Source organism: Vipera ursinii, assembly GCF_947247035.1.
Source record: "Vipera ursinii genome assembly, contig: scaffold_401, whole genome shotgun sequence".
In the NCBI taxonomy this organism is placed as follows: Eukaryota; Metazoa; Chordata; class Lepidosauria; order Squamata; family Viperidae; genus Vipera; species Vipera ursinii.
The window spans coordinates 8,623-21,446 of NW_028148309.1; the positions used below are offsets into that span (position 1 = coordinate 8,623).

The following is a 12,824-nucleotide window of genomic DNA, read 5'->3' on the forward strand; positions in this document are numbered from 1 at the left end:
GTATATATGTATGTAGGGACGCGGTGGCTCAGTGGGTTAGGATGCTGAGCTTGTCGATCAGAAGGTCGGCAGTTTGGCGGGTTGAATCCCGAATGCCGTGTAGCAGAACGCGCGCCTGTTATGCGTCCCAGCTTCTGCCAACCTAGCAGTTCGAAAGCACGTGAAAAATGCAAGTAGAAAAATAGGGACCGTCTAGTCATGCCAGCCACATGACCACGGAGACGTCCTCGGACAAGCGCTGGCTCTTCAGCTTTGAAACGGAGATGAGCACCAGCCCCTAGAGTCGTAAACGACTAGCACGCATGTGCAGGGGAAACTTTACTTTTACTTTTTTAGACATACCCAATTCCTTCAACCATTCTTCATCTTTTCTTAAGTCATTTTTTTTTCAGTACCATTGTAAGCTTTGAACAGATGCTAAAGGAATATTTGCAAGTCGACAACTACCTGTACCTTAAAATGAGACAGCACTTTAGCCCGAGAGCAGAACTATGTCAATTAATTAAGGAAACGTTTTCCGTGCACCTGGAACAATAAGTACCGTAGAAACAAATTTACAAATTAGGGACCCAGAAGGAGAAGCGCATAAATTAGAAATGTATATAATATTAAGATTTGCTTCCTCAGAATGGTTTGGAGAACAAATGCAAGTCCAGAAAGGGATGAAAAAAACAAAAAAAAAAAACCAACCCTGCCATTTGGTACTTTTACTTTAAAATGGGGAATTCTTGCTCTCAAACGAAGGCTTGCTCTGTCTATCTGGAGGCTAAAACATATAAGGAAGGGTTGCTGGAATTGAGTATGTCTAGTTTAATGAAGAGAAGGACGAGGGGGGACATGACAGCAGTCTTCCAATCTCTCAGGGGCTGCCCCAAAGAAGAGGGAGTCAAGCTATTCTCCAAAGCGCCTGAAGGCAGGAGAAGAAGCAACGGATGGAAACTCATCAAGGAGAGAAGCAACCTGGAACTAAGGAGAAACTTCCTGACAGTGAGAACAATTAACAGTGGAACAACCTGCCTCCAGAAGCTGTGAATGCTCCAACACTGGAAGAGACTGGACAGCCATTTCTCTGAAATGGTATGGGGTTTCCTGCCTGAGCAGGGGGTTGGACTAGATGACCTCCAAGGTCCCTTCCAACATTATTATTATTATTGGTTTTGTGACTTAATAAAAACAAACAAACTAAGAAACTATATGATCTTGCCTGCCCCCCTCAACAGTTCCGGAGTCTGTCTGTATCCATAGCGGCATGCATTAAAATGCATAATAATTGCTTCATCCTAAATCATAATTACCTTTAGCCTGTAGTTGGTGTCTTCAACAATCCGGTAGAAAAGCGAGACAATGCATTTCCTTTGTTCTGGACTTTTCCAAGTATTCGTGGAACTGGTTTTCCAAAACCAGTGCAGACTTTGAGAGACTGCGAAAATCTCTTGTCTTTTTATAGCAGCACCCTTTTAGATAAGCAAGCTATGTTTGATTGAAATTATCAGTCATCATGACCTGGCTTTAGAGCCAATAGTGACTGGTAGTTCAACAGTCATCCCGGATGTTTTACGGCACTCCAATTATGTACATCATCATTATAAATCTATGTCTCAGATAAGAATCAATATGAACCAACACTGAACAGGTTAACTGGAAACAAGCAAGGAATGTTGGGCTACTGTGCTTGACCCATAACCCACAACCTGGTAACGCTGGTCTACAAGAAGAAAGCCTTGGAAATGAAAGTAGTTAATTTTTACCAGGATTGGGTCTCTATTAAAGGAAAATTAAGTCTCGAGTATTAATTGGCTCCAGTTACCAAGATACAACTTCAGGTCAAAGCTGCATCAATAATAAATCAAAATTACGAGGGGGATGTGTGATTACATTCCCTACCTATTCTGCAAAATGTGATATAGCAATGAGAATGGTGCCAAAATGTTAGAAGCAGCTAAAAATAGTGGAGGATTTGGACTCCCGGGCTGGAGACTATATTATCAAGCAGCCATCTTACCATGGCTTAAAGAATGGTTTACGGTGAGAAATAAAAGACTATCGTACCTAGAAGAGCATGACCTACAAATTGGTTGGCATACCTTCCTATGGTACGAGAAAAGTAAAATACATAGATACTTTCAAAATCACTTCATAAGGAATGTACTTCTTTCAGAATGGGAAATAAAGCAGAAAATTTATATTAAACTACCTGAGTGGCTTTCAACAATGGAAGCCTTGGCTTACCCAAACTTAATTAACTGTGACAAAGTCGTTACTTACAAAGATATCCTAGATAAGGAAGGAAAACTGAAAGACAGGCAAGACTTACAACGACAAGGTATTGACTTAGCATGGTGGCCATATTTGGAAATTCAAACAAGATATAAAAAAGATGCAAAGACAATGGGATTTTATAAAGCAGGGCTTTTCAACCGAGCGAGGGAGATTGCAGCAGCGTGAGATCGGCCGATTGGCGTTCCTGGCAATCTCCCTCGCTCCGTTTCAGCTTGCTTTCTCTTGCAGCAAGGCAAGTTGAAACCGAGTGAGGGAGATTGCAGCAGCGTGAGATCGGCCGATTGGCGTTCCTGGCAATCTCCCTCGCTCCGTTTCAGCTTGCTTTCTCTTGCAGCAAGGCAATTTGAAACCGAGTGAGGGAGATTGCAGCAGTGCGAGATTGGCGTTTCTCAGCATGCTCCTGGCAATCTCCCTCGCTTTCCACTTGCGGAGGTCAGGGCAGGCCATACGGATCAGCTGATGATTCCATACGGCCGGCCCCGACCTCCCCCAATGCGCTCCAGTCAGCGGAGGTCAGGGCCACCTGTACGGAGTTGCCAACAGTGGGGGGGGGAGGGAGTCGGGCGTGTTTTTCCCTCCACACCTGCATTCTGATGGCTTCACCTGCCCTGGCGCGTATCAGGAAAACAAACGTGGGCCTCGATTCCCACCTGCTGCCACAGGATGAATCCTCGGGTAGTGTTGAATCATGTCACCATGTGATGCTATGACAAGACTTATTTACGCTTTTTTTCTCACCCACAAGAATTCATTTGCATCAGGGTGAACCCTATTTCCCCACTGTCAAACCCTACCCAGAAAAGGAGCAAGAATTCTCTGTCCCCCAAAGATATTGCGCGTGAATAAGAATATTCTCCTCACTATTGAAACCCACCTCATCTCCTTTGGTAGGGAGATCTGGAAGTGGGCCTGACTGGAGGATCTTCAGTTCAAAGCCTTGGTGGAGCAGTGGGCTAATGCCTCCTTAAGTAACACCAGCTGCCTGCAATTAGTGCAGGTTCGAGTCCCACCAGGCTCAAGGTTGACTCAGCCTTCCATCCTTCTGAGGTAGGTGAAATGAGGACCCAGATTGTTGGGGGCAATTAAGCTGACTTTGTAATAATGCCGCTTGGGGTGTGTGTGAAAGCCCTAATAAGCAGGCATATACATAGAATGAAGGCTACTGCTAAGCTTGTAAGCCGCCCTGAGTCTTCGGAGAAGGGCGGGATATAAATGGAATTAAAATAAAAAAAATTAAAAAATGTGGAATTTAGGGCTTGATGAAGTTGCTTACAATTTAGGGTGCTGGTTCTGGCATAGGGTGTCCTCCCTCTAAAACAGGGCACCCTAAGGGCAACTTTAAGACTTGTGGATGTCAACTCCCAGAATTCCCCAACCAGCATGGGTTTGTTTGGCTTGTGAAATTTGATTGTTGATAAGAGAATAACCTGTGGGCTTCAGCTCCCAGAATTCCACAGCCAACCTAGGTTTGTTTGGCTTGTGAAATTTAATGGTTGATAGGAGAATAACTTGTGGACTTCAACCGCGAGTAAATAAATGGGTACCACTTTGGTGGGTAAGTTCACAGGCCAGGGACACAAAAGGATCCCCCAAGTGGGTGTCTCCCGGACAATGGTGATGTCCCTGGCAAACCCTTTCACCCTGGAAGCACTTCAGTGTAGAGATGGAGGTCAAGGGTATGAAGGGACCTTGCGCAGAAAACTGCCTGCCTTAGTATCTTAATATCCGCATGTCTATGAGCTCATTCCAGTTAGCCTTGCCAAGGACTGCAAGGAACCAGCTAGACAAGGAAGAGTCTGCCCAATAAACAATAAACAATGTTTTTGTTGTGTGTAATTTCCTGCTTGTAAAAACTCTATAAATACAATAAACTCTGCGTAGGCAGACAGACATGTTTGGGACACCCTGCGTTGACTGGTCTCTGAATCCCGCACTTCAGTGCTTCCGACACAAAAGTAGTAATAGTAGCCTTATCCATTCAAGGCAATGGTATGTAGCCTTCAACGTGACTGAGTTGTATTTTGAAAATGACATCTACCCATCTGCTGTTTCAGCCTGTTGACTGGATGATTATGAACGATCATAGTTTGTACTGGCCCCTTTAATGGGAATGGTACTCCTGACCCATGACATGTTAGGTTGCCGATGATACAACAGTCAAGAAGAGACTGGCCAGCCATTTGTCTGAAATGGCATAGGGTTTCCTGCCTGAGCAGGGGGTTGGACTAGATGACCTCCAAGGTCCCTTCCAACTTATTAGTATTATTATCATTATCATTATTATATTACAATTAAAATTTGACTTTTTGGGGTCTGATGAAGGCACGCAACATCTGCATACAATCAATGGAGCATAGGTAGCAATGAACTTGAAGACATTCAGCTCCTAGGAAAAGCCAGTCTAGCATAAGTAGCAATTAATTTGAAGATTATAGACCAATCTTCATGGCCAATAATCCGAAGACTGAGGTGAGTGGATGAAAATTAGCAAACTCTTTTGATGTTCCTCAAAAGAGCAGCATGCAACGATTATCTGATATGCTGGATGCTGTGAGTCAAGAACAGTCAAGAGGATAGCTGTGACTGTGCAATAAAATTCTTTCCCCTTTTATATATGGATTGTTCAATGCATGTAGAAAATGGATGTGACCACAGGTTCTATCTTAGTCATTCCCATGTTTTGACATCGTCCCCTCCTTCCCAGATGCAACTACTAGCACAGGTGACCATTATAAGCACGGCAAGCTTTTCTTTATCATGATTGTTAATTGGCTGACGTTCCTATAACCACATCACATTGCTACCAGCACAAAATGGCAGGGAATTCAAATGCAGGAGAGGATTCAATGGGTGTTGTTTTTCAAAGCCCTGGAACGGAAGATGAGAAGAAGATGACCAGGTTTATTTATGGTTTAACCATGTCCAAATGGCTGGCTTGCTATTTTTCCCAGTGCTATTGTAACTTCGAACAGTCATTAAACAAGTAGTTGTAAGTTGGGGACTAACAGGGATGGGCTATCAGAATAACCCTTGAAGGACAGGGGGAAGAGCTGAAGATTCAACAAAGGTCGGACGAACAAAATCTGCATTCAGACCAAAAATATAATTTGAGAAAGTGTTTCAGAACGGATCCTTAGCTCCCAGGATGGGCAGGGATGGAGAGACACACGTTCAGACTTTGCAAGATTCTGTCACGGTTAACTTAGGATAAAAAATGAGATTAGCATTTGTGATTTGGGGGGTCTTATCTACTTCGAAGGGCTGATACTGGGGCACCGATTATTTAAAGCTGGGTAAATCTAGCAATAAAATAATTGGTGCCCCAGTATCAGCCCTTCGAAGTAGGCTGGGTAAATCTAGCAATAAGAGACGCAGTGGCTCAGCGGGCTAGGACGCAGAGCTTGTCGATCAGAAGGTCGGCAGTTGGTGGGTTGAATCCCGAGTGCTGCGTAACAGAGTGAGTGCCTGTTACTTGTCCCAGCTTCTGCCAACCTAGCAGTTTGAAAGCGTGTAAAAAATGCAAGTAGAAAAATAGGGACCACTACGGTGGGAAGGTAACAGCGTTCCGTGCGCCTTTGGCGTCTAGTCATGCTGGCCACATGACCACGGAGACGTCCTCGGACAAGCGCTGGCTCTTCAGCTTTGAAACGGAGATGAGCACTGGCCCCTAGAGTCGGAAACGACTAGCACACATGTGCAGGGGAACCTTTATCTTTACCTATATATGTATGTGTATATATGTATGTAGGGACGCGGTGGCTCAGCGGGTTAGGACGCTGAGCTTGTCGATCAGAAGGTCGGCAGTTTGGCGGGTCGAATCCCGAATGCCGCGTAGCAGAGCGCGCGTCTGTTACGCGTCCCAGCTTCTGCCAACCTAGCAGTTCGAAAGCACATAAAAATGCAAGTAGAAAAATAGGGACCGCTACGGTGGGAAGGTAACAGCGTTCCGTGCGCCTTTGGCGTCTAGTCATGCCGGCCACATGACCACGGAGACGTCCTCAGACAAATGCTGTCTCTTCGGCTTTGAAACGAAGATGAGCACTGGCCCCTAGAGTCGGAAACGACTAGCACGCATGTGCGGGGGAACCTTTACCTTTACCTTAAATCTAGCAATAGGCCAATTGGTGGTGATGAGGAGCTACGAGAGGGACAAAGTGAAGAAGCAAACACGAAGAAAACCAAGTATTAAATAAAACCTATTTCCCAGGAGAACTCTTCCACAAAATTTATTGACACTGAAAGGATCATGAAGATTCGAAATGTTCCCTCCGTCTTTCCAAAAGAAACATATGGTGACAGAGGATTTGATTGATTTCTTTTTCTTTTCCTTTTTTTATCAAAGAGAAGTATAGTTCTAGGATGGCACACTGGCAGAATTTCAAAAAATGCAGGGGTTTTTTTGTGTTTCTCAGGGAGTAACATATACCTCGGTTTTCAAGTTCTGTTTATCCGCTGCACCACACAGTATAACAGATGGTGCCTTGCGACACACACGTTCTCCTCAACCCCAAAGGTGCTTTTTTTTCCAAAAGGCGTCTGGACTTGCTTTGTTTTTCCTTGAAGATGTTTCGCTTCTCCTCCCAGAAGCTTCTCCAGTTCTTCTTCATCCAAAAACTTCAGTTCAGTTCAGTTCCTCTCATCCAAGAAGCCGAAGAGCTGAAGAAGCTTCTGGGAGGAGAAGTAAAACGTCTTCAAGGTAAAACGACCTGAGCTGGATTGACTGAAAATCTCCACTGATCTTCTCATTAACCTTTTTTTCACTGGAATCTGACGCGGGATGGACGGGATCAACAATGTCGAATATTTCCAGGAATGTTGACCTTGGACAGCAATCTGGGGAATCCATTTGAAGAGATCTTGTCTTACCTTTTCCTCTCCTTTATGTGTTTGAGAGAAGGAGGAAGCCCCAAATCCAGAAGACGATGGGAATTGTGGGAAGTTTCTCCCCCCACCCCCGAAAGAAAAAACAGCGTCTGGGGACATCCTCTTTCATCTTCAAAAAGTGCGCACTCCATAAACAAACTTATAAAACTACAGCGAAGTGAACAACACGATGTTTCTTGCTGCATTTGGCGAAGCTGAAAGGATTGTAAACAGACCCCAGATTAATCACAATCGCCTATTAGGTGCCACCGTTGGTGGGGTGGGTGGGTGCGTTGAAGCAGGGAAGAGAGGCGGTCCTAGTATTGGGGGGGCGGGGAGCGATGCAATTATTCTGTGGGCAATATAAAAAGAACGAGAAAAGTCTGATTTTTCAAGCTTCTTTGTTTTCATTCCAGAATTCCCGCGTGAAGGAAGGAAGATTTGTCAACGGGGATATCGTAGCAGCGGTTTGTGAAAAAAATAAAAAAAATAAAACTCCTTTGCTGGTTCTGTTAAAAGAACGACAGAGTAAGATTTTGATAGACAACCACTGACGCAATTCACTCATAAGGTAATTCTGCTTGATTCTGTTGGGTCCGAATGAGGTATACTTCACTTTACAACCATTTGTTTAGCGACCGTCCGAGTTAGAACGGCACTGAAAAAGGGGGACTTATGACCATTTGTCAAACCACCGTTGCAGCATCCCCAGGGTCACATGATCAAAATTCAGAGGCTTGGCAACTGACTCGTACTTATGACGGTTGCGGTGTTCCGGAATCACAACCTTCTGACAAGGCAAGCCAATGGGGAAGCAGGATTCCCTTAACAATTGTTGTTTATTAACTTCCCAACGGCAGTGATTCACTTCACAACTCAGCCAAGAAATGGGGCAACGTTCACTTAGCAACGGAAATTGTGGGCTCAGCTATGAGTCCTAAGTTGAGGATAACCTGTCATCAAAATACAACTCTTTCAAATTTGAAACCTTTATGCTAAATTGAGTAGTTTTCCTTGTTGGCTTTTTTCTTACGGTTACTAGAAATACTCACCAATTGTAACTATATATGTGGCCACGATTGGTGTTTTTGAAACTTTTTACATATTCGGAATAGATATCTTTCTGAAAAAGGCTCAACTATTTAGAAGGAAAGATTTAACCAGCAAACATATGTACATTCTACCTGGAAGCCACTGGATTAAGTGAGACAGTTCTTCTCATTCGCATTCTTTTTTTTCTAAAAGTGATCTAGTCAAAAAGGAAAGGTACAAAACATTATTATCTATGATTTGCTTTCATCTCCTGCTTATTTTATGCAATAGCAGCGCCCTGAGACTTTTTCCCATCCCCCAAATGTAATTAAAAGAAAATGAAGACCAGTCCCAAAGAGCAAGCAAGACACCAACAATCCTTCAAACAAAGGAACAAGAATTAGGGAAATTGACAAGCCCACAGCCCAAATATTAGACATTCACCTAAACATCCTTGCCTGCGTTAAATATTTCCTAGCTTTATCAATTTCTTCGACAAGCTTCTTCAAATCGTCTCCTTCAAACAAAGGGAAAACGGGATCCTGAAAAAGAAAAAGAAAAAAACCAAGAACATTTCATTTTGTTTAGGTGAAGAGCACTTAATCCTGAAAGGAAACAAAGGTCAAAGGTCAAACAACCTTTGAGAATAGGGATCACGGAGAGGTGATCACTGCCGGAAATGAAATTGCTAGAGGAATAATAATAATGTAATTTGTAATTCCCCAAAGTGCTTTTTCCAAAGGCAACTGGACTTTGGTTTTTTCCCCTTGAAGATGTTTCGCTTCTCATCCAAGAAGCTTCTTCAGCTCTGACCGTCAGAGCTGAAGAAGCTTCTTGGATGAGAAGCGAAAAGTCTTCAAGGAAAAAACAAACGAAGTCCAGTTGCCTTTGGAAAAAGCACTTTTGGGAAAGCCGTGACCTGAATGATTGATTATCTCCATAGACGATATAATGTGTAGTGGTTTTAATGTTTGTAAACCCCCTGCCGCCACACACCCCCTCCGAGCGATCTCTGGACACAATGAGTGGCATGTTAATTTAATAAATAAAATGAATGAATGAATGAAGGAAGTAAGGAAGGAAGGCAGGAAGGAAGGAAGGAAGGAAGGAAGGAAGGAAGGAAGGAAGGAAGGAAGGAAGGAAGGAAGGAAGGAAGTTGGTTGAATCTACAGGGGTCAACAGCCCTGAGTTAAGACTCCACGCTGTCGAAGGTCCTGACCTTGCAACATCTAATGCATGGGCCCGGGTTATCTGAGGGAGCACCTACTGCCAGCGTCAATTTCCCATCGTCCTGTGCGCTCCCACAGGGAGGGTCTCCTCAAGGTATCGCCGGTCAAGGATTGCCGACGGGCGATCCCCAGGGGGAGGGCGTTCTCTGTGGGTGCGCCTGCCCTATGGAACCAACTGCCAACGGAACTCCGGACTGCCCCCGACCTTCGTTCATTTCGCCGGGACCTAAAAACCTGGCTCTTTGAGCTATCTGGTCTGGACTGAGAGGTTTTAATGTTTTTAAGTTGTGATTTTAATTTTTGGCGGCTAGACTTAATTTTATTTTATTTTAATTTTATATTGTATTGTATTGTTTTTAAATTTTGCCTTGTAAACTGCCCTGAGTCCTTTGGGAGTAGGGCAGTATATAAAATAAATAAATAAATAAATAAATAAATAAATAAATAAATAAACAAACAAACAATGCAGCGTTTCTCAATCGTGACAACGTGAAGATAAGTGGATTTCAACTTACAGAATTTCCCAACCAGCATATCACCAAAACTGATAAACATTGACTGACTGTAACTGATTTAATCCTAATCTAATCTTCCCAGGTGTTTGCACACTGCTTACCGTGACCTCATTGTAAAAGTATTGGGAATGAAGATTAATTAACTGATTGGGTCAAGGAATGATACCTCCTCATCTTTAAAGCCTTGCGAAAGCAGTTGGTGTGCAGCCAACAGTCCATCCACATCTCTGTGGCAACGATGGTAGCGTCCACCAGTCTGGAAGGCGAGCTTCTTGAGGAAGTCATTGGCCACTCTGTCGAAGACAACAAGGAGAAGGTGCCAAAGGGGAAGTCATTTGAGCTCAATCCTCAACAGCAAGTTCCAAGGAATCCGGAAGACTCCGGGAAGTTGGCCAACTTGCTAACGTGGTCGTGTTGCAGAAGCTTTTCTCATCTTGGCCCAAGATTAAATTCCAAAAGACTAAATTTTTTTTTTAAAAAAAATAATAATCAGTTGGGGCTGCCGAGCGAGAGATACCTGTCCGAGCAATTGAAAGAAATGGCGTGGATGGTAATAGCCCGACTCTTCGTCAGCGCTTCAATTTCGTTGAGAATTAAGTTGCAACTGGTGTCAGGTTTCCCATCAGTCAGAATGTAGAGGGCTTCCACATCTTCAAGACTAAAGGCTCTCTGAAAATGACAACACAACCATCTCGAATTAAACGGCAGCTTGGACGCTAGAACACTGGGATGAAAAGTTTAGCTCACCCACCAGGTCGCAGAGGGGAAAGTGCTTTGTTGAATGAAGTCAATGGGATTTTGTCTGCATTTTGAGAACAGCAAGTCGTCCTCAACTTATGACCACAGTGGAGCCCAAAATTTCTGTTGCTGAGCAAGACAGCTGTTAAGTGAGTTTCTTCCCCATTTTACGACCATTCTTGCCACAGTTTTAAGTGAAACCATGCCTCCCCCATTGACTTTGCTTGTCATAAGGTCATGAATGGAGATCACATGACCCCGGGGCACTGCAAACCGTCATAAATATGGACCATTTGCCAAGTGTCTGAATTGTGATCATGTGACACTCCCCCCGGGACGCTGCAATGGCCTTAAGTGTGGAAAATAACCAAAGTCACTTTTTTTTCAGCACTGTTGTAACTTTGAACAGTCACTAAACAAACAGTTGTAAGTAGAGAACTAACTGTAGTCTGTAGGCAACCTAGCTAACATAATTCTTCCATGTATATTCATTCATACTACAAGTCAGGTACAAAATGGCTGAGTTTCCCTCCACAATAGTCTCAAGAGAATTCCCACTAGAGCAGAAGTGTCAAACTGCCGGCCCACGGACCAGACACATTAAGCAGAAGCCGCGCCCACCCCATTTCCGGCATGTTGCGCGAAGTCACATGACATCGCGAGTTTGACATGGCTGCACTAGCACGTTCCAGCAAAATTGCATTGGAATCCAGAAAATCCATAGCACATGATGATATTTTTTGAAGGGAAAACCCATTCTCTACGCTGGGGTCTTCAAACTTGGCAACATTAAGACTTGTGGACTTCGACTCCCAGAATTCACAACTGGGTGAGGAATTCTGGGAGTTGGGGTCGACGAGTCTTAAAAGTTGCTAAGTTTGGAACTTGCTCTATGCCATTGGCCCCAGGATTCACGGCAACACTGCTTAACTAAGAAGCTTCTGTCCAACTGAACAAACCTTTAAAGCCTTCAAAATGGATGTATTTCCATGAGCCTGAAAGAGTGACACCCACTGGGCAGCCTCGTGGCACATTTCATCAGTGGCCTCCACGAGGGTCTTCTGCCAAAGTTGGACCTCTTCTGAGAAAGCGATGAGATTGAACCTGGAGAGAAAGATCCATCAGGAAGCCCAATCAACGTGGACAACCACATCAGCAAAACTGTGGCGAGGATCACGTTGAGATATGTGAAATTAAGGGGCCAATAGATCGTGTAATTACAATTCAGGCAATTTGTTGATTATGTCTATGAGAACTAGTGGTTTTTCTTTCATTATCTCTGGAACATTCCATTCCTTCTGAGCAAGGACCAGACTCATCCTTTAAGTAACACGTTGTGAAGCCACCTTCCAAAACGGCCTAAGGCCATCACAAAATCTGGATGAAAGTTGCATCAACTTAGTTTAATCTCTAATCGTGTACATCACGCCTTCTACCAGGTTAACATTTCATTTTTTGACAGCTCTGAAGGTCACACAAGTTTCTCAAGGCCACACCCTCTGCGTTATTAGGTTGGCTTGTGATCAGGATTTCTTTGTGTATGATTTAATAACAGCAATCAACTCCAAACACATCTAGTAGGTCAACTATTTCTTGCACATGAGAGCAAGTGGGACTTTGTCTGGGAATTCCCACCAGAACCTTCGGCAGATGCACTATCTTCACTCAGTAGGTTTCCTCCAAAGCATTCCCAGAGCTGTAGATATATGGGGCTATCCTACAACCAGTTAGCGCTCTTACTGTATATGTCAACAGAAAACAGAGAGCTCATTTCTGATCCCTTGTGAGAAATGTGGGGGTGAGGACAGGGGAAGCCTGCTTATGAGGACAACTTACCAGTCTGAGACTGGTTGTGACTGGAATGAGGTAAGCTACTATTCTTGCATCTTCCTTACTTGGTGGCCTTCTTCCTCAGCTGTTCCCAGATTAGGGAAGTGAGCTCTTTGGCAACCAGACTCAAGGTGTGCTCCATGGAACCAGATGTGTCAATGAGGATGCAAACGTTGGCTTCCAAGATGACCCCAAAGAATCGGCGGCTGCCTAAGAAAGAGAATTTGTCACTGTTGACCACACTTTTTTTGTCTTACTTAGCACAAGGTTTAATCTAAAGCATCGGAATCAGGATAAAAGGTGGATGGTGGCCAGGAATCCCATCAAACCAACCTTC

General features: G+C 43.9%; 1 protein-coding gene across 1 annotated transcript; it reads right to left on the bottom strand.

Annotated features, from left to right (window-relative positions):
* Positions 1-6,463: 6,463 nt before the first annotated feature.
* Positions 6,464-12,710, bottom strand: LOC310650608 (von Willebrand factor A domain-containing protein 3A-like). The gene is made up of 7 exons (XM_083380189.1): positions 12,553-12,710; positions 11,617-11,761; positions 10,437-10,588; positions 10,086-10,212; positions 8,620-8,717; positions 8,328-8,392; positions 6,464-7,652 (listed from the first exon to the last, which is right to left on the bottom strand). The coding sequence occupies exons 1-6, from the start codon at positions 12,627-12,629 to the stop codon at positions 8,362-8,364; spliced, it is 630 nt and encodes a 209-aa protein (XP_083236315.1). The 5' UTR covers positions 12,630-12,710; the 3' UTR covers positions 6,464-7,652; positions 8,328-8,361.
* Between the last annotated feature and the right edge of the window lie 114 nt (positions 12,711-12,824).

Bases quoted from the DNA above. Each gene is read 5' to 3' on its own strand.
- LOC310650608 (XM_083380189.1), bottom strand. From the start codon at position 12,629: ATGGAGCACACCTTGAGTCTGGTTGCCAAAGAGCTCACTTCCCTAATC. The intron at 11,762-12,552 runs GTAAGGAAGATG...CTTTCTCTCCAG, and splicing joins CTGAGGAAGAAGGCCACCAA to GTTCAATCTCATCGCTTTCT. The intron at 8,718-10,085 runs GTATCATTCCTT...TTTCTTTTTCAG, and splicing joins AAGGCTTTAAAGATGAGGAG to GATCCCGTTTTCCCTTTGTT.